The following is a 21670-nucleotide window of genomic DNA, read 5'->3' as shown; positions in this document are numbered from 1 at the left end:
AGAATGTCTGTCTCGGCCTTCAATACCCCAATGACGGCCTCCAGAGCCGCTCGTGGCAACAAATCCGACAGATTTACCAGCCTCTGACTAATGGAAGTTCTCCACATCTCAGTTTGAAAAGAAAGTCTTTCAACACTGAAGTCATGCCCTCTTGTCCTATAATAGAACATAGACATTGAATAGTACAGCACAGTACAGGCCCTTTGGCCCACAATGTTGTGCCAACCCTCAAACTCTGCCACCCATATACCCCCCCCCCCCCCACCTTCAATTCCTCTATATACCTGTCCAGTAGTCTCTTAAACTTCACTAGTGTATCTGACTCAGGCAGTGCATTCCACATACCAACCACTCTCTGAGTGAAAAACCTTCCTCTAATATCCCCCTTGAACTTCCCTCTCCTCACCTTAAAGCTATGTCCTCTTGTACCGAGCAGTGGTGCCCTGGGGAAGAGGCGCTGGCTGTCCACTCTGTCTATTCCTCTTAATATCTTGTACACTTCTATCATGTCTCCTCTCATCCTCCTTCTCTCCGAAGAGTAAAGCACACAGAGAAACACGACTTACAGGGACGCCCTTCGGCCCATCTAGCCCATGCGGAAACCATTTAAGCTGCATTATACCAGCCCGCTGCAGCTGCATCATAGACCCCCGGAAGCCTCCTATCCATGTACCCGTGCAAACATCGCCTAAACGTTGGAATCGAGCTCGCACGGACCAGTCGTGCTCGCAGATCATTCCACACTCTCACGACCTTCTGAGTGAAGGCGTTCCCCCTCATAATTCCCATAAACTTCTCACCTTTCACCCTTAACCTTTGATCACTGTTTGCAGTCCCACCCAACCACAGCGGATAAAGCCAGTGAACCTCCATCAAATCCCCTCTCAATCTTCTACGTTCATTAGAATCCTGTCCCATTCAATGTTTCCTGAAACCAGAGGCCCCGCAGACCCAGGAGCATCTCTGTGAATGTTCCCTATGCTCTGTACACCTTTCCCGTAAGTAGGTCACATCCGTAAGGGGCCGGGGTCAGGTTCCATGCCCCAAGCGGAGGGCAAGAGCCCGAGAGAGGGCAAAACGGGGCGGGGGAATAGCTGAGGGGGAGGGGCATGTCGGAGGGGTGGGGGAGGGGCCAGATCTTTAAAAGCGGCCGTGACAAGTGGCGAGAGAGAGAGTGAGAGAGAGAGCGTCAGCGAACGAACAAGTGCAACAGAGAGAGAGAGAGATGGCACCAGTGTGGACAAAAGAACAGCCGGCCACGACAGAGGTCCATAAGGTCGCAGATGAGGTTTGTTCCAAACTCTTCCAGAACCAGGAGCACAGTCCTCCCCACTCCCACACCCCTTAAACTGCCCTCCTCAGGGGTAAGGAAGAGAGAGGCGGGGTGAGAAAGTGAATAAAATAGTGATATATATATATATATATATATATATATATATTTATATCTCCAGGCGAGATAGGGGAAGGAGGGCAGAGGAATTTTCGAGCACGGAGAGGGAGAGAGAAGGAAAGAGCGGGAAGTAGATATATATATATGTGTGCGAGAGACGGGTAGAGAAGTAGAGGTACGGAATAGACAGTGGAAGTCCATTTGGAGCAGGGAGAGGAGAGGATTGAGCGTAGGACCGGGGGGGGGGATAATGGCGACAGTGACAGGGCGGAGGCTGGATGAAGGGGAATAGTGCAGGAAAATTGTGAGGGGGCGATATATGGGAGAGGAGAGGGGAGGGGAGGGAGGTAGAGGGAGACGGAAGAAAGGGGGATGGGAAAGGGGGACGAGAGAGGGAAGGAAGGAGGAGGAGAAGGGGGAGAGTGAGTGTTTGGATTAGAGGGCGGGAGGAAAATTGGAGAACGAAACGGAATGCGGGGGGCAGGTAGGAGAAAGGGAGGTGGAAGGAGGAGGAGCCAGGAGTGGAGAGAGGGAGAAATAGCAAGAGTGGGGGAATAGCGGGGTAATTGGAGATCGAACAGAGTGGGGGAGAGAGAGGGGGGAGGTAGAGAGAGAGGGAGAGGGAGAGAGAGACGGGGAGAGGGAGGGGATAGATCAGGGGAAGTGGGGAGAGGTGGGAGGGTGGAGAAAGAGTAGGGGAAGTGGGGACATGCGGGAGAGAGACAGCGATATGGGGAGAAAGAGCAGGGAAAACAGAGAAACGTGAGAGGCAGAGAGCCAGGGAGCCAGGCGAGATAGGGGAAGGAGGGCAGAGGAATTTTCGAGCACGGAGAGGGAGAGAGAAGGAAAGAGCGAGAAGTAGAGTGCGCGAGCGAGAGAGAGAGAGTGAGAGGGAGAGAAAGAAGGTAGAGACACGGATTTAAAGGTGAGAGTGCCAGCAGGGGAATTGGAGAGATTGTAGATGGATACAGACGGGGACAGGGAGAAGAGCGAAAGCGAGATGGGAAAAGTATGAGAACGAGCAGGGAATGTGGAATGAGGGAACAGAGAGTGAGGCGAAGGACAGGGCAGGAGAAGGGGAGAAAGATCAGTGACGAAGCGACAGAGATGTAGAAAAGCCTGGCCAGGGTAAAGATTATAGAGGCACACAGAAAGAGGGGGAAAGAGCAGGGGTGGGGGAGAGAGCGGTAGGAGAGAGAGACGTTGAAGCGTGGTGAGACAGCAGGGAAATCGAAGAGAGGGGGAAGAGGGAGACGGTAAGGGGTGTGAGAGAGCAGGGGAGGTGGAGAGAGGAGGAAGAGAGAGAGACGGTGAGGGGGGTGAGAGAGCAGGGGAGGTGGAGAGAGGAGGAAGAGAGAGAGACGGTGAGGGGGTGAGAGAGCAGGGAAATCGAAGAGAGAGGGAAAAGGGAGACGGTGAGGGGGGTGAGAGAGCAGGGAAATCGAAGAGAGGGGGAAGAGTGAGACGGTGAGGGGGGTGAGAGAGCAGGGAAATCGAAGAGAGGGGGAAGAGGGAGACGGTGAGGGGTGTGAGAGAGCAGGGGAGGTGGAGAGAGGAGGAAGAGAGAGACGGTGAGGGGGGTGAGAGAGCAGGGAAATCGAAGAGAGGAGGAAGAGAGAGACGGTGAGGGGGGTGATAGAGCAGGGGAGGTGGAGAGAGGAGGAAGAGAGAGACGGTGAGGGGGTGAGAGAGCAGGGGAGGCTGAGAGGGGGAAGAGGGAGATGGAGTGAGGATAAAATGATAGATCAGAGAGAGACGAGGAAGAGTGGGGAGTACGGGTACGAGGTGGGGAAAGGCGAGAGACGGAACGAGAAAAAGCGGAGAAATTGTGGGTGGGGAGAAGTAAAAAAGAAATAGTACCGCCCCTCGCTTCCGGACACCCTTCCTCGTCCCGCTCTGTCCTCCCCGGGAGATACAGAAGTTTGTGTTGTTCATGTCCAGGTGAAATCCGACGCGGAGAGTCACATCCACGCCTTAGAGCAGATATTCGTCGCGAAAACGTACCGTGAGCAGGACCAGACCATCATGCTGGGGAAACTTCTGCTGATCAAGGTCGAGTTTCCACACAGAAGCCGGAAGGGAGCAGGGGTGGGAGGGGAATGGAGACCGGGAGAGGGTGGGAGGGGATAGGAGACCGGGAGAGGGTGGGAGGGGAAAGGAGACCGGGAGGGTGTGGGAGGGGAAAGGAGACCGGGAGACGGTGGGAGGGGAATGGAGACCGGGAGAGGGTGGGAGGGGAATGAAGACGGGAGGGGATTGGAGACCAGGATGGGCTGGGAGGGAAATGGAGACCCGGAGGAGCTGGGAGAGGAATGGAGTCCGGGAGGGGGTGGGAGGGGAGAGGTGTAGGGCCGGTTAGGATTAACAGAGACGGGAAGGGAGCAGCTCTGGCAGGGGAATGTAGACGGGAGGGGTGGGAGGGGAATGTAGACCGGGAGAGGGTGGGAGGGGAATGGAGACCGGGAGAATGTGAGAGGGGAATGGAGACCGGGAGGGGGTGGGAGGGGAATGGAGACTGGTAGAGGGTGTGAGGGGAATGGAGACCGGGAGAGGGTGGGATGGGAATGGAGACTGGTAGAGGGTGTGAGGGGAATGGAGACCGGGAGGGGGTGGGAGGGGAATAGAGACCGGGTGGGAGGGGAAAGGAGACCGGGAGGAGGTGGGAGGGGAAAGGAGACCGGGAGAGGGTGGGAGGGGAATGGAGACCGGGAGAGGGTGAGAGGGGAATGGAGTCCGGGAGAGGGTGGGAGGGGAAAGGAGACCGGGAGGGTGTGGGAGGGGAAAGGAGACCGGGAGACGGTGGGAGGGGAGAGGAGACCGGGAGGGTGTGGGAGGGGAAAGGAGACCGGGAGACGGTGGGAGGGGAATGGAGACCGGGAGAGGGTGGGAGGGGAATGAAGACGGGAGGGGATTGGAGACCAGGATGGGCTGGGAGGGAAATGGAGACCCGGAGGAGCTGGGAGAGGAATGGAGTCCGGGAGGGGGTGGGAGGGGAGAGGTGTAGGGCCGGTTAGGATTAACAGAGACGGGAAGGGAGCAGCTCTGGCAGGGGAATGTAGACGGGAGGGGTGGGAGGGGAATGTAGACGGGGAGGGGTGGGAGGGGAATAGAAATCGGAAGGGTGTAGGAGGGGATTGGAGACGGGGAGGGGTGGGAGGAGAATGGAGACCAGGAGGGTGTGGGAGGGGAATGGAGACGGGGATGGGTGGGAGGGGAATGCAGACCAGGTGGGTGTGGGAGGGGAATGGAGACGGGGATGGGTGGGAGGGGAATGCAGACCAGGAGGGTGTGGCAGGGGAATGGAGACGGGGATGGGTGGGAGGGGAATGGAGACCAGGAGGTCTGCCAGTGACGTAGATGGGGTTGGGGAGAGAGAGTAAGATGGAGATGGGGACGGACGTAGTGGAGCGAGTGCATGACGGAGATTTCAGGAGATGTAGGAGCTGGAGTGGGTGACGAGACGAGGAGAGGTTCAGGGGAGGTTGGAGGTGACGGAGACCGGGAGGGTTAGAGGGCAGAGAGGGGGATGACAGTGAAGTGGACGGGGTGGGTCAGAGACGGGGAGAAGTGCAGGGGACGGAGCGTGTGACGGTGTGGGAGAGAGGTTTAGGGGAGGGAGGGGATGACGGAGACGAGCAGTGGTTCAGGGGAGGTAGGAGGTGACGGAGACGAGCAGTGGTTTAGGGGAGGTAGGGGGTGACGGAGACCGGGAGGGTTAGAGGGGAGAGACGGGATGACAATGAAGTGGACGGGGTGGGTCAGAGACGGGGAGAAGTGCAGGGGACGGAGCGTGTGACGGTGTCGGAGAGGGGTTTAGGGGAGGGAGGGGGTGATGGAGACGGGGAGAGGTGTAAGGGAGGTTAGGATTATCAAAGACGGTGAGGGATGTGGAGGAGGGAGGGACGATTAAAACGGGGCGGTAGTGTAGGGTAGGGAGGGGTGATAGAGACGGGGAGGGGTGTAGGGGAGGAAGCGGTGATGGAGTCGGGGAGGTGTGTAGAGGAGGAGGGCTTGAAGGAGTCGGAGAGGGGAGCTGCGAGGGATGAAGTGGCGGGGATGTGGAGGGAAGTCTCGCGGGAGCGCGGGTCACGGAGGTGGCAGTGGGAAGGAGGGGTTAGCGGACGGGACTCCCATGACTAACCGAGTGACCCTGCCCACAGGTCGATATCGGAAACCCCAACAACTTCGTCCACATGGAGGTGTTCGTTCCCAGTAACAAACTGCCAGTTCTGGTGGCGATCCAGGAAAACTTCAGTAACTGCGCTCCGCTGGAACCCTTGGTCTGAGAAACGAGAGTTTCCTGACCGATGCCAACCCCTCGCTGTGCTTGCGGCCCACCCCTCGGGAATATTCCCCTCCCTCCATACAAAGCTCGTCACACGGGGTAGTTGGGACACCCTTCAGCTACCCACAGTTTAATGCGGGGTTTGGTTCTTCCTGTCCACAGATCCCAGACACACACCCACCTCCCCCCCCCGCCAACTCACCGACACGTCCCGCGCTCCCGGAATACCAGCAGACCCACCTCTCCAGCTCGCTGAGGCCACCTGAACCGTCAGCTGTTCGACGCACAAGCTTTTCGCTAATAAAACGCGTTGATCCGATTGGTCGTCTGGTCGTCTATAACCATCCCCTCTTTCGGATGCTGGGGGCGGGGGCAACGCTGCGGGGCAGCTAGTGCGGATGTCGGAGGGGGAATGTATAATTTCGGAAGTCCGCGGGCCGCTGAACTACAGTCTGACGGAGATCCAATCGGAGGGAGGCGGTCACGGAGACAAGGGGAGGGGGCGCGGTTCGAGGTGGCGTGCGGAGGGGAATCACTGCGAGGTGTGGATGGTGTCAGTGGGATGAGAGGAAATAGAGGGCGGGGTTCGTGGGAGGAGGGGGCGCGTTAGGGACGAGGGGCGGGGTTTGCGGGAGGAGAGGTCGCAGTCAGTGGAGAGAGGGGGCGAGTGGAGAGAGCGGTTCGTGTTGTACAATCTGCGGCAGGGAGCGCGTAAGAGGGACACCTTTCAATCGGGGCGGCGATCGAGATTTTCAAAGGCAGATTTTCGGGGCAATTCACGAAGAAGAGCTCCGACCAGCGACCAGCCGGCCTCTGGGATTGGTTAGCTGGAGCAAGTTAAAGGAAGGCTGTGCCAAGCGCGGCGGCGGTGGTTTGCGTGGTGTTAGGTACACGCAACCCTGGGGAGAGTACCTGTTACATGCTCGCAACCCTGTAAAACTATCAGCAGCAATAGGACGCACTTTATTTTGCGGTTAACAGTCACTATTTTATTAGTAACTACTAAATACAGTAAATAGTAGTTAGCAGCATTACGCAGCCATAGGAGTACAGATAAAGTTCGCCAAACAAAGACAAGCTCAGCTGGTAATAGTTACAGTCTGACGGTGGGATGTTAGAAAGTTCGGTTCAGTTCCAATGCAGAGCTGTTTCTGTTGTGTTGAGGGAGATATTTGTAACCCAAGGCGAAACCCACGACAGGGGGAACGCCAGTAAACAGGTGTCGTCGATCTTCCCGCTGTCCTGCGAATCCTCGCACGCAGCTTCACCAACAGTAGCTGATCAAAGGGGGACCCGAGTCCAACCCGGGGAAGTGTGAGGTGTGCAGTTCGGAAGGACAAACTCCAAGGCAGAGTACAAAGTAAATGGCGGGCTACCAGGTAGTGTGGAGAAGCGGCAGGGGACATGTCCACAGATCCCTGAAAGTTACCTCCCAGGTAGACAGGGTAGTTAAGAAAGCTTATGGGGTGTTGGCAATGGAACAACTTTGGTACCGTCGGTTCGTTGCTCTATTATCAAGAAATATAACCCAAGCATTCCAACTAAACAGAGCATTACCTCAGCAGTTACCCACAAAAAAAAACACTTCATTATCACCCTGCAGAGAAGCCATTTTATATATGCAGTTAACATGCAGTTAATAAAGAGGACCCTACCATCGTTTACCCCTCCCCGTGCTACACGTTCCTCACCCTCACCCGCGGAGGCATTCCCACGCCACTCCGCATTATTCTTTTTGGAGTGGCTTTTGACTGTCAATTTCTGACGGCAGTTTTGTGTCACTTATGAGTTCTTGTTCCGCTTGGCCGTTCTTGATTGGGGTTCCTGCCCTGTCTTTAGTTCTGCCCGTTGCGCTGAGGTAACGGGAACCACGCTTCCTGATGTCAGTATTTCACGTCCGGGAACAACAGCCCACTCCAGCCATCGGAATTGCCTTTCCAATCATTGAGGGACCATCAGCTTTGCAGAATCAAATCTCTGGCAGAAGAAGAAACTGCCATAGGTTTGGTCCGCAACCCCGGGAGAATCTGTGATGCGGCGTCAAAGGACGGGTTGATGCTGCCCCCTAGTATTCGTTCAGGGAGAGAGCAAGTGATATTGTGTTAGACTGTAGATTTCTGCAACATACATAGACACAGGGTCTTAGACTATATTTTCCTGTGTGACTTCCATCATGTGTTTATCGTTAACATCTCGGATAAATAGTTTATTTGTAGCAGCGAAACTTAATTCAGCTGCAGACAATGACAGTTTTGATGTTTGAAACACTTTCAGTTCTTCATTTACAGCCACAGAGTCGGCTGAGCACTGAAAGTCTCTCAGGAGATTGCCAATCATCTAGCCAATTGCTGCTAGAACTGCCACCACTGGTGTTAGCTTGTTAATACATTGATTGACAATAGTTTCACCTTCAATCCTGGGCGTGTTCTCTCTCTTGGTCTGTATTCAAGCAAGCTGTGTCACGTTTGTTAGTCTTATTGTATTATCGCTGTCCTCCTCACCTGACGCGCTAGGGGTCGCTGTAGTGCCCACGTCATGTCTGGACTGCAATTCCTCTGAGTTCGGATGGTGTCACTGTCTCGGGAGACTGCCCAAGTGTGGGCTGAAATAATTCGGAATTTCGGACGGGACCGGCGACGGTGCGGTGGAGGGGGCGGGGTCGGGTGATTCCCAGGCTGGAGCTTCAAAGTGGCGTCACTATAAGCGTCACCGGCAGGACCCCGCCCCTTTGAAGTCCCTGCTCAGTTTTCTTTTCACAATCATTCAGTTTGCTTCGGAGCTCCGCACAGTTCACTTCGATTGAATTGTAATCATAATGTTTGTCTTTTGCTCGTTCGGTGAATGCAGCGACCTGCTCTCTGGGCTCTGTACTGGCTCAATGCTGCTGGTTCTGCAGCGCGTCGCGGGCTTTTGCGCTCCTTTCCCAACCGATCAGTAAACGTCTGTACTCGCCTTTTCATCTGCCCACTGTTGATGAAACTGACCTCACGGTCTTATCTCCAAATTACATATTCCCGGTTTTCACTCACCCTCAGGAATTCTCTGGATTTCAGCCTATTCTTAATAACCTTACAATGGCGGCATTTCTGTCTGATGCTTTCATTAATTTTTATAAAACTGAGACGATGGTTAGACGGGGTTCTTTTTTTTCAATCTTTTTCCGAAAAATATGTATTCCATTTTTATGTACTACGATCAGATTTTCTTTTTCTTCAGCTTTATTGATTGTCTACATATTAATCTGTTGATGTTTTGTAACATTTTACAGCTGTAGAAGATCATGTACCAATGAAAAGATTCTAAAAATGAAAATGATTTATTCAGGTGGGAGCTCTTAGTACGTTTCACAGATTTGGTTATTGTTTTAATTCGATCTTATTTTTAACTACTTTTATTACGTTTACCGCGATCTCGTACTCAGATAGGATCTATGGGCATTTAGAGTATCATGGTCTGATCAGGGACAGTCAGCATGGCTTTGTGAAGGGCAGATCGTGTCGAACAAGCCTGATAGAGTTCTTTGAGGAGGTGACCAGGCATAAAGATGAGGATAGTGCAGTGGATGTGATCTATTTGGATTTTAATAAGGAATTTGACAAGGTTCCACTCGTGAGGCTTATTCAGAAAGTCAGAAGGCCATGGGATCCAGGGAAGTTTGGCCAGGTGGATTCAGTGGTGTCCCGCAAGGATCTGTTCTGGGACCTCTACTTTTTGTGATTTTTATTAAAGACCTGGATGTGGGGGTAGAAGGGTGGGCTGGCAATTTGCAGACGGCACAAATGTTGGTGTTGTTGTAGATAGTGTAGAGGATTGTCGAAGATTGCAGAGAGACATTGATAGGATGCAGAAGTGGGCTGAGAAGTGGCAGATGGAGTTCAACCCGGGAAAGTGTGAGGTGGTACACTTTGGAAGAACAAACTCCAAGGCAGAGTAAAAAAAAAATGGCAGGATACTTGGTAGTTTGGAGGAGCAGAGGGATCTGGGTGTACATGTCCACAGATCACTGAAAGTTGCCTCACAGGTAGATAGAGTAGTTAAGAAAGCTTATGGGGTGTTAGCTTTCATAAGTCCAGGGATAGAGTTTAGTTGACGCGGTGTAATGATGCAGCTGTCTTAAACTCTGGTTAGGCTACACTTGGAGTACTGTTTCGAGTTCTGATTGCCTCGCTATAGGAAGGATGTGGAAGCATTGGAAAGGGGACTTAACAAGATGCTGCCTTGTTTGGTGTATGGATTATGATCAGAGATGAAGGGAGCTAGGACTTTATTCTTTGGAGAGAAGGCGGATGAGCGGAGACATGACAGAGGTGTAGAAGATATTACGAGGAAGAGACAGAGTGGACAGCCAGCGCCTCTTCCCCAGGGCACCACTGCTCAGTACAAGAGAATATGGCTTTAAGGTAAGGGGAGGGAAGTTCAAGGGGGATATTAGAGGCATGTTTTTCACTCAGTGTGTGTTTGGTGCGTGAAGTGCACTGCCTGAGTCAGTGGTGGAGGCAGATACACGAGTGAAGTTTAAGAGAATACTAGACAGGTATATGGAGGAATTTAAGGTGGGGGGTGGTTATATGGGAGGCAGGGTTTGAGGGTCGGCACAACACTGTGGGCCGAAGGGTCTGTAATGTGCTGTACTATTCTATGTTTTATGTTCTAGTAACCTACCAACCGTTGGGAGAACGACGCGGTCGCCGGGGAACGTACATGCTCCTTGCAATCAGCGGTCGGAGTTGAACCCGTGTTGGTTGTGTAGTAAAGAAGCTGTGAAAACCACCGATTCTCACAGGTTATTTCAAATGAGGAAGGCAATTATTATCGCCCGTTTCAAGTCCTTAGATTGTCACAGTCACCCTAACCGACCATGCCAAAGTGTATTCTAACGGCAGATGATGCTTTTAATCCAAATCTCTTTCTTTTCTTTTGTAATTTATTTTTTTATTGAAGTTCATCATCAAACATGTCCATAAGATGTATTTCAGACATTGTACATTTATATCATATAATCATATATATCACAAATCTCCACATTGTATTATCTGAGGTATACACTTATGGAAAAGAGTGGAAAGAAAAAACTAGAAAAATGAAAACAAAACTTCATACAAGTATGGAATAATCTTTTTTTTATACAATATGTTCATTAATGTGTGAGAATATAATCAGTCATATGAGGCATTATGTAGTTAAACCGTTTTTCCCAGTATGAATCAAATTGTTCCAGCTTATAATTAACAGGTGCTGTTATCTTCTTCATTTTGGAAATGTCCATTGTAATTTCCATCCATGTATTTAAAGTTAGGCTCTCCTGTGCTAACCATTTCCTAGTAAAAGTCTTTTTACCAGCCACCTAAAGGATATTCATTAAGTATTTATCTCTTTTCAAACATTCTTGAGGTATATACCCAAAATATATGGTCTTACTCTCTAAGGGTATTAAAGATGTCTTGTAGGGCATTGTGTATTCCCCTCCAATAGTCTTTGATATCAGGGCTGTCCCAAAAAATATGATAATGATTTGCATTTTGATTTCCACAATTTCTCCAGCAAACAGGGAGGTTACAATCATAATGGGAGTTCTGAGAATGTGTAATAACATATCTTAATTAAATAAGATATCAAGTTTTTCCATCCGAACTCCCTCCATTTCTGTGAACTGATACACTTCCATTGATATCTCCATATTATTGTCCATTCTTCCTCAGATATAATTATCCCTCCTCCCTTCTCCCATTTTGTTTTAATGTATGAAGTCGAATGTGTGTTAACATTTGACAAATCCTTATACATGCATGAAATGATTCTACTCCCGTTATCTGAATTATACCCCGCGATGTGCGGCCCTCAGAATGCCCCTATTGCCCCTTCGCTATCTTCTTTTCAAAAATCCCTCCAGCTAAGCAGAGTTCACCATCTCCTCTCTGTCTGTGGCATGTATAAATATACACATTTTTTCCCAGTAAGTATTTTGTGCTCGAGATAGCGTGAAGCGTATCACTGATGGTCAGTGGGGAAATTATCCGTCTTGATTCAGTCCATCTCACTGCACAGATCAAATCCAGCTGCCTTTTCCAGCATCTATCTTTATTCATTCCTGATCTCGGTGACTAACTTTGTTCATTCCCGATTTATTAGGAGGATGAGTTGTGCCAGGTGTAGGCAGCGGTTTGCGAATGCAAGGTGGGGGTGGGGTGAGACATCGGGATGGGGTATTGCTTTAGAATTGTCTACGTGTCCGAGGATACGTGGCGCGGGGAGGTTTTGTAGTCCGTGGGGTGTTGCTGCGGGTCAGAGGGTATTTGGTTCGCAGGTTTGCTGGCCGTACTGGAGCTTGCAATTGAGACTTGTTTTCTGTGGTTGTGTTTTGGATTACAGATAGGGTTAAAGCGTCAGTACGTGGGCAGCGGCGGAATTATCCGTTTTGTCTTTGTCGACCTGTTCAGTGGAAATTCAGTGTCATCGCACCACTCCACACTGGAATGCTCCACACCTTCATTCACGTGTTTGATTAATCGTTTGTCTTTCTGGGAATGTCTGTTTCTGCATATCGTATCTGTGTGGGTGAAGTTTTCCTGAACCTCACAAGACCAGTCCGCTAATTGCTCACCTGGGCTAAAGTCCTCATTCCCGACAGTGTTTGCAGAACTTAAAAGACAGCCGACACCCGCCGACAGTGTGGTTAAGAACGGATCCTTCTCTTTATCAGTCGATGCGTTGAGTTCAAAGGTCAGAAAGTAATGTTGCTCCTTCAGAAAAATTGAGTTTGGCCGCAACTGGAGAAAATTCGGTCCCCTTGTGCTGACGATTTTCTGAATGGAGTGAAGATATTTTAAACAAAATACTGAGGTGCAAGCGGACTTTGGAGTCCTTTTGCGGGATTCCCAAAAGGTCAATTTGCAGGCGGATGAAGGCAAATGTGATGTTAGCATTCATGACAAGATGTCCAGGATATGAAAGCAAGGATGTAAAGTTGAAAACTTATAACATTTTTAAAAACTTTCTTGGTATTTGTCATTATTAATCATTGATCTTATGAAGTGTGTGAGGGCTGGCATTTGTTGTCATAGGCTTGTGGAGGGCGAGAATTAAATTGAATTGACTTTATTACCCTGATCCTTCACATACTGTGGTGTAAAAATCTTCACGTTACGTTTCCGTCTAAATGTGCAATGTGCAATTTGTAGTAATTTATAATAAATAGTATGCACCATGAGATTGGGACGGGTTATTGTTTTAGAATTGTGTTTGTCTCGAAATGCCCACATCTTTCTGCAAACTGCTTCAACGGTGCCTGATTTTCGTGGAATCGACGTTCATCATTAACCTATCTGTTCTGCGTGGGTGCAGATCCTGGCATCGGTTGTGTTCCGCATTTCCAGCCGATCTTTAAACTTCTCATTCCTTGTTGTCCCATTTCTTTCGTGCTAAATAGTTTTAATCATTCAGGCGGAGAACACTACTGAATAGAAATGGGTCATTTGGCTCAGCTAGTCCGTGACGAAGAACCATGGCTCGGAATTATGCCGGGGTTAACGTTTTAATCAACCCTCTTGTGCCTGTCGATCTCATGAATGGAAATTCAGTGTAACTGCAGCCTGGCCCACGCTCCGGTCAACCTGTTTCAAACGAATGTGTTTTTCTTGGAAATTATGTTGGTAATTAACTTTTCCTTGAGGGGTGTGACTCAGCCCAAAGACCACACTCCCTCTCTGAGGTGTGGGGCCTGAAACTGTTGACAATACTCCAAGGGCGGCCTGACTAATGTCTCATGAAGGTTCAGCGTTACCTCCGGGCTCTGACCTTCTGTTCCACTTGAAATCAATGCCAACATTTCATTTGCCTGCTTCACCACAGACTCAGCCCGTGAATTAACCCTCTGTGAGTCTGGCACGAGGATTCCGAAGACGTTTTGTACCTGTGATGTTTGAATTCTCTTCCCATTCAGACAATAATCTGCTCTACTCCGCCTTTTACCAAGATGCATTACCATAAATTTCCCAACACTATTCCATCTGCCACTTTTTTTGCCCATTCTACTAATTTCTCCCGCTGCAACGGTATTATTTCGCAAACTTTGCCACAAAGCCGTCAATCCCCCATCTAAATCATCGACAAGCAACATAAAGAGTAGCGGTGTCAATGCTGACCCCTGAGGAACACCACTAGACACCGGCAGCCAAACACAAAAAGCCCCCTTTCTACCCACTCGCTGCCTATCAGCCAATCCTCTATCCATCCAGCACATTTGCTGTTACACCATGGACTTTATTCCTGTTAAGCAGCCTCATCTGAGGCAGCTTCTCGCATGTTTTATTAAACTGAAATAAATGACATCCTCCGGCTCTCCTTTGCCCATCCTTGTTATTTCCTCGTGGAATTCTAACAGGTTTCCATATTCAGAAAGCAGGCTGACTTTGTCTTCATTGATCTTTCGTGTCCAGGTACCCCGAAACGTCGTCCTCGATAATGAACTCCAACACGTCCCCAACCACTGAGGATAGGCTAACTGGGCGATAATTTCCTCTCTTTTCTCTTTCCCCCCTTCTTGAAGTGTGAACTGAGATTTGCAAACTTCCACTTCTCCTGGACCATGACGGTATCAAGTAATTCTTGAATGGTCACGAACAATGCATCAGTTATCGCGTCATTGCAACCACTCCCCGGACTCTGGGATGCAGTCCGACTGGTCCAGGTGACTTACCCGCCGGAAGACCTTTCGGTTTGCGTCACAGGTTCTCCTTCGTAATAGCAATGGCACTTCCTGCCCTGGTCCCTGATACTGACCGACCACTGGCAGCTGGAGGCCTCCCCAGTGAAGACTAACACAAAGTGGCTATGCAGTTCATCTGCCATTTCTTTGCACCCCATTACTGCTTCACCAGCATCACTTTCCAATGATAATACGTCAACCCTCACCTCTCTTTTACTTATATATCTGAAAAAAAAACTGATATCTTGCTTTATATAATTGTCTGGTCTGCCCTCGTATTTCATCTTTTCCTTTCATATAGTTTTTTTTCAGTTGCCTTTTGTTGGATTTTAAATGCTTCCCAATCATCCAGCTTCCCACTCACTTTTGCCACTTTGCATGCCCTTTCCCTGGTTTGTATCCAGTCGTTAGCCTCCCCCTGTCAGCCACGGTTGCCTACCCCTGCCCCTTGAGAACTGCTGCTTCTGTGGGACATCTCGATCCTGCGCCTCGTGAACTATTTCCAGAAACTTCTGCCATCCCTGTTCCGCCGTCATCCCGGCCACTCTTCCCCTCTCATCCAGCTGGGCAAGCGCCTCTCTCATGCCTCTGTAATTCCCTCTATTCCATTGCGATGCCGATACATGTGAGTTATGCCTCTCCCTCTCAGTATGAATTCCATCATATTATGACCACTGCCCCCCAGGGTGTCTTTGCATTAAGCTGACTAATCACATCTGGGTCACTACACAATCTGAGATAGCCTTTCCCTGAGTAGGCTCAGAAAGAAGCTACTCTCAAAAGCCACCACGTAGGCATTCAGCAAACTCCCCCTCTTCCGTTCCGACACCAACTGGATTTTCCCAGTCGCCTTCCGGATTGCAGTCACCCATTACAACTGTGTCATTTCCCACATTACATGTCCTTTCCAGCACCATTTACAGTCTCAATCCCATATCCAGGCTACTATCTGAAGGCCTATATATATGATCCCATAACGGTTTTTCAGCTTTGCAATTTCATATCTCCGCCCACAAAGAGACAGCATTCTCTGATCTTATATCGCCACTTTTCAAAGATATAATTCCACCTTTTACCAACAGAATCACATCACTGCCTGTGCTGTCCCGCTTGTACTTTCGATACAAAAGTCTATCCCTTGATGTTAAGCTCCCAACTATGGCCTTTTTTTTCGGCCACGGCTCCGTGATGCCCACAATGTCACATCGAGCAATATTAATTGAGCCACGAGTTCGTCGTCCTGAATGGGATTGCTGCGCGCGTTTAAATACAGCACCTTCAGTCCTGCATTCTCCGCCCGTTTGAGTTTTGCCTCTGAGGTCCAATTGAACGGTTTGCTCGATCTGCATTTGTGCCCGACCATCGGCTTGTCCTTCCTGACATTCACGTGACACCCGTCATCCACTTGCTGACACATCCTCAGCTCTGTTATACTGGTTCCCGTCGCCCTGCCATACTAGTTTAAACCACTCCGAGCAGCTCCAGAAACATCTGCCCGCAGGAATATTCGTCCCCCTCTGATTCAAGTGTAACCCGTCACTTTTGTACAGAATCCCCTGCCCCAGAAGAGGGGGCGACCTCATTTTGATTCAGGTGTAACCCGTCACTTTTGTACAGAACCCCCTGCCCCAGAAGAGGTGGCGACCTCATTCAAGTGTAACCCGTCACTTTTGTACAGAACACCCTGCCCCAGAAGAGGTGGCGACCTCATTCTGATTCAATTGTAACCCGTCACTTTTGTACAGAACCCCCTGCCCCAGAAGAGGTGGCGACCTCATTCTGATTCAAGTGTAACCCGTCACTTTTGTACAGAACCCCCTGCCCCAGAAGAGGTGGCGACCTCATTCTGATTCAAGGGTAACCCGTCACTTTTGTACAGAACCCCCTGCCCCAGAAGAGGTGGCGACCTCATTCTGATTCAAGTGTAACCCGTCACTTTTGTACAGAACCTCCTGCCCCAGAAGAGGTGACGACCTCATTCTGATTCAAGTGTGACCCGTCACTTTTGTACAGAACCCCCTGCCCCAGAAGAGGTGGCGACCTCATTCTGATTCAAGTGTGACCCGTCACTTTTGTACAGAACCCCCTGCCCCAGAAGAGGTGGCGACCTCATTCTGATTCAAGTGTAACCCGTCACTTTTGTACAGAACCCCCTGCCCCAGAAGAGGTGACGACCCCATTTTGATTCAAGTGTAACCCGTCACTTTTGTACAGAACCCCCTGCCCCAGAAGAGGTGACGACCTCATTTTGATTCAAGTGTAACACGTCACTTTTGTACAGAACCCCCTGCCCCAGAAGAGGTGGCGACCTCATTCTGATTCAAGTGTAACCCGTCACTTTTGTACAGAACCCCCTGCCCCAGAAGAGGTGGCGACCTCATTCTGATTCAAGTGTAACCCGTCACTTTTGTACAGAACCCCCTGCCCCAGAAGAGGTGGCGACCTCATTCTGATTCAAGTGTAACCCGTCACTTTTGTACAGAACCCCCTGCCCCAGAAGAGGTGGCGACCTCATTATGTTCCTATGCTCACTGCCGCGTGTCATAGGCAGCAATCCCGAGGTTACTACCCTTGAGGTCCTACTCTGCTCCTCCCTCTTCCCAGCCCCTGGTATATCAGTTTAATCTATTCCCAGCAGCTCTATCTAACCTGCCCTGAAGGATATTGGTCCCCTCTTGTAGTGCGACCCGTCCGGTTTGTATTGGTGTCCCCTGCCCTCACCGCCGCATGGCCCGGCAGCAGTCCGGAGGTGTGTCCTGTACACAAAGACAGGGTTTCACTCGAATCCCCGGGGGACCAATATCCCGGCGGGGAGATTTGCTCAGGCTACTGGGGAGACTTTAAACTGGAATGCTTGGGGGTGGGAATCAAATTGTAGAAGAGGGCTGGTTGGTTCACAAATAGAGAAAGCTAGGAGAGACTGTGTGAGGGAGGATCGGCAGGTGACAGTGTAGTGGAGCACTCGGACCGAAGATGTAGAGGAGAAGGATGAAAAAGATAATAAATTTGCTTGCACCGTTTGGGATAAGCAGAGAGTAAGAGGTGGAGAATGACTTAAATGCATCTATTTTAATGCTGGGAGCATTGTAAGAAATGTGGGTGAGCGTAGAACATGGATTGATACCTGGAAATATGACGTTGTAGCTGCTATTGAAACATGTTTGCTGGAAGGGTGTGATTTGCTGTGATCTGTCTGAGGGTATTTGGTGGGGACGTTCAGTCCAACCGACTGCCGGTACTGGATCTTGCAGTTGAGAATTGTTTTGTGTGATTGTGTTTGTATTATCGATAGGGTTAAAGTGTCAGTACGTGAGCAGCGGCGGAATTATCCGTTTGGTCTTTGTCGACCTGTTCAGTGGAAATTCAGCGCCATCGCACCATTCCACCAGTGGAAAGCGGCCAGTGCGTGAGTGGGCCAGTGAAGGAGTGGAGATCTGAGGCTTTGACTCGAGAGGCTTCGGCGAGCAGAGGCCGAGGACGAGCTTCACTGCAAATGAGGTAAGGCCGGGTAAGTTCCTTTCAAAGGGGAAAGATTCAAAAGTTGCGGCAAGTATTGGGTAGGTCATGGCAGCTGAGATCGGCCCCGTGGTTTTTTCCTCCTGCAGCATGTGGGAAATCAGGGATACTTCCAGTGTGCCTGACGACAATGTGTGCAGGAAGTGTGTCCAACTGCAGCTTCGGGCAGACCGCACTGAGCGTCTGGAGCTGCGATTGGATTCATACTGGAGCATCCGCGATGCTGAGAAAGTCGTGAATAGCACGTTCAGTGAGTTGGCCACACCGCAGGTAAAGGCTACACAGGCAGAAAGGGAAGGGGTGGCCACTAGACAGCATAGCAGGAGACAGGTAGTGAAGGAGTCCCCTGAGGTCATCTCCCTCCTAAACAGATATACTGTTTTGGATAGTGTTGGGGGAGATGTCTCATCAGGGGAAGGCAGCAGCAGCCGAGTTCATTGCACTATGGGTGGCTCTCCGGCACAGGAGGGAAGGAAAAGGAGTGAGAGAGCTATAGTGAAAGGGGAATCGACTGTAAAGGGAATAGATAGGCGTTTCTGCAGCCGCAAACGAGACTCCAGGATGGTATGTTGCCTCCCTGGTGCAAGGATCAAGGATGTCTCTGAGCGGCTGCAGGACATTCTGGAATGGGAGGGTGAACAGCCAGTGGTCGTGCTGCACATAGGGACCAACGATATAAGTACAAAACGGGATGAGGTCCTACAAGGTGAATTTAGGGAGTTAGGAGATAAACTAAAAAGTAGGACCACAAAGGTAATAATATCTGGATTACTACCAGTGCCATGTGCTAGAAATAGGAGGATATTTCAGATGAATACATGGCTTGAAAATGGTGCAAGGGGGAGGGATTCAAATTTCTGGGGCATTGGAACCAGTTCTGGGAGAGGTGGGACCAGTATAAACGGGATAGTCTGCACCTGGGCTGGACTGGAACCAGTGTCCTAGGGGGAGCGTTTGCTACTGCTGTTCAGGAGGATGTTCAAGGGCTAAGAGTGTTGTAAGAACAAGCCTAAACGCTTTGTGTGTCAATGCGAGGAGCATTCGTAACAAAGTGGATGAATTGAATGTGCAGATAGTTATTAATGAATATGATATAGTTGGGATCACAGAGACATGACTCCAGGGTGAACAAGGTTGGAAGCTCAACATCCAGGGATATTCAATATTCAGGAGGCATAGACAGGAAAGAAAAGGAGTTGGGGTAGAATTTCTGGTTAGAGAGGAGATTAACTCAATAGAAAGGAAGGACATTAGCCTGGAGTTTGTGAAATCGATATGGGTAGAGCTGCATAACACTAAGGGGCAGAAAACGCTGGTGGGAGTTGTGTACAGTCCACCTAACAGTAGTAGTGAGGTTGGGGATGGCATTCAACAGGAAATTAGAAATGCGTGCAATAAAAGAAACGTTAGTTATAATGGGTGACTTCAATCTACATATAGATTGGGTGAGCCAAATTGGTAAGAGTGCTGAGGAAGAGGATTTCTTGCAATGTAGGCGGAATGGCTTTCTAAACCAACATGTCGAGGAACCGATTAGAGAGCAGGCCATTCTAGATTGGGTATTGAGCAATGAGGAAGGGTTAGTTAGCAATCTTGTCGTGCGAGGCCCCTTGGGTAAGAGTGACCATAATATGCTGGGATTCTTCATTCAGATGGAGAGTGACATAGTTACTTCAGAAACAAAGGTTCTGAACTTAAAGAAGGGTAACTTTGAAGGTATGAGACGTGAATAAGCTAAGATAGACTAGCAAATGATACTTAAAAGGTTGACGGTGGATATGCAATGGCAAGCATTTAAAGATCGCATGGATGAACTACAACAATTGTTCATCACAGTTTGGCAAAAGAATAAACCAGGGAAAGTTGTGCCTCCGTGGCTGACAAGGGAAATTATGGATAGTATCAAGTCCAAAGAAGAAACATATAAAGTAGCAAAAAAAAAGCGGCACACTTGAGGACCGGGCGAAATTCAGAGACCAGCAGAGGAGGACAAAGGGCTTAATTAGGAAATGGAAAAAATATTCTGAGAGAAAGCTGGCAGGGAACAAACGGACTGTAAAGACTTTTATAGATATGTGAAAAGAAAAAGATTGGTCAAGACAAATGTAGGTCGCTTACAGTCAGAAACAGGTGAATTGATCATAGGGAAATAAGACATGGCAGACCAATTGAATAACTACTTTGGTTCTGTCTTCACTAAGGAGGACATAAATAATCTTCCGGAAATAGTAAGGGACCGAGGGTCCAGTGAGATGGAGGAACTGAGGGAAATGCATGTTAGTAGGGAAGTGGTGTTAAGTAAATTGAAGGGATTAAAGGCAGATAAATCCCTAGGGCCAGATGGTCTGCACCCAAGCGTGCTTAAGGAAGTAGCCCGAGAAATAGTGGATGCATTAGTGATAATTTTTCAAAACTCCTTAGATTCTGGATTAGCTCTTGAGGATTGGAGGGTGGCTAATGTAACTCAACTTTTTAAAAAAAGGAGGGAGAGAGAATCCGGGGAATTATAGAGCGGTTAGTCTGATATCGATGGTGGGGAAAATGCTAGAGTCGGTTATCAAAGATGTGATAACAGCACATTTGGAAAGAGGTGAAATCATCGGACAATGTCAGCATGGATTTGTGAAAGGAAAATCATATCTGACGAATCTAATAGAATTTTTTGAAGATGTAACTAGTAGAGTGGATAGGGGAGAGCCAGTGGATGTGGTATATTTAGATTTTCAAAAGACTTTTGACAAGGTCCCACACAGGAGATTAGTGTGTAAACTTAAAGCACACGGTATTGGGGGTATGGTATTGATGTGGATAGAGAATTGGTTGGCAGGCAGGAAGCAAAGAGTGGGAGTAAACGGGACCTTTTCAGAATGGCAGGCAGTGACTAGCGGGGTACCGCAAGGCTCAGATCTGGGACCCCAGTTGTTTACAATATATATTAATGATTTAGACGAGGGAATTAAATGCAGCATCCCCAGGTTTGCGGATGACACGAAGCTGGGCGGCGGTGTTAGCTGTGAGGAGGATGCTAAGAGGATGCAGGGTGACTAGGATAGGTTAGGTGAATGGGCAAATTCATGGCAGATGCAATTTAATGTGGATAAATGTGAGAAGTCCAGAACGAGGGGTCACTGTTTAAGGATAAAGGGGAAACCTTTTAGGACCGAGATGAGGAGAAACTTCTTCACACAGAGAGTGGTGAATCTGTGGAATTCTCTGCCACAGGAAACAGTTGAGGCCTGTTCATTGGCTATGTTTGAGAGGAAGTTAGATTTGGCCCTTGTGGCTGAAGGGATCACGGCAATGGTACCGGAGCACTGGAGTGAGGTGAATGTTGTCCCCTTGTTCAAAAAAGGTAATGGCTTATTCAGAAAGTCAAAAGGGATGGGATCCAGGGAAGTTTGTCTAGGTGGATTCAGAATTGACTTACCTGCAGAAGGCAGAGGTTCGTGTGGAGGGAGTACATTCGGATTGGAGGGTTGTGACTAGTGGTGTCCCACAAGGAACTGTTCTGGTACCTCTACTTTTTGTGATTTTTATTAACGATCTGAATGTGGGGGTAGAAGGGTGGGTTGGCATGTTTGCAGATGACACAAAGGTTGGTGGTGTTGTAGATTGTGTAGAGGATTGTCGAAGATTCCAGAGAGACATTGATAGGATGCAGAAGTGGGTTGAGAAGTGGCAGATTGAGTTCAACCCGGAGAAGGGTGAGGTGGTACACTTTGGAAGGACAAACTCCAAAGCAGAGTACAAAGTAAATGGCAGGGTACTTGGTAGT

At 49.4% G+C, this 21670-nt stretch overlaps 1 protein-coding gene and 1 long non-coding RNA gene across 2 annotated transcripts; both read left to right on the top strand.

The window, feature by feature from the left end:
- Positions 1-1158: 1158 nt before the first annotated feature.
- Positions 1159-6066, top strand: LOC132390415 (cystatin-B-like). The gene is made up of 3 exons (XM_059963026.1): positions 1159-1288; positions 3332-3442; positions 5551-6066. Exons 1-3 carry the CDS (start codon positions 1226-1228, stop codon positions 5674-5676), a joined length of 300 nt encoding a protein of 99 aa, XP_059819009.1. The 5' UTR covers positions 1159-1225; the 3' UTR covers positions 5677-6066.
- Positions 6067-7855: 1789 nt separating this feature from the next.
- Positions 7856-12818, top strand: LOC132390414 (uncharacterized). Its single transcript, XR_009510903.1, has 3 exons — positions 7856-8999; positions 10330-10458; positions 12045-12818. It is a non-coding gene; the product is annotated as an uncharacterized LOC132390414 (long non-coding RNA).
- Positions 12819-21670: the final 8852 nt, after the last annotated feature.

Source organism: Hypanus sabinus, unplaced genomic scaffold, assembly GCF_030144855.1.
Source record: "Hypanus sabinus isolate sHypSab1 unplaced genomic scaffold, sHypSab1.hap1 scaffold_887, whole genome shotgun sequence".
In the NCBI taxonomy this organism is placed as follows: domain Eukaryota; kingdom Metazoa; phylum Chordata; class Chondrichthyes; order Myliobatiformes; family Dasyatidae; genus Hypanus; species Hypanus sabinus.
Note: the sequence above shows the minus strand (reverse complement) of the source record. Positions and strands in the feature narration are given on the sequence as shown.

Coding starts and splice junctions, on each gene's coding strand:
- LOC132390415 (XM_059963026.1), top strand. CDS start 1,226: ATGGCACCAGTGTGGACAAAAGAACAGCCGGCCACGACAGAGGTCCAT. Junction 1,289..3,331: donor TCCATAAGGTCGCAGATGAG/GTTTGTTCCAAA, acceptor GTTCATGTCCAG/GTGAAATCCGACGCGGAGAG. Junction 3,443..5,550: donor GGAAACTTCTGCTGATCAAG/GTCGAGTTTCCA, acceptor CCCTGCCCACAG/GTCGATATCGGAAACCCCAA.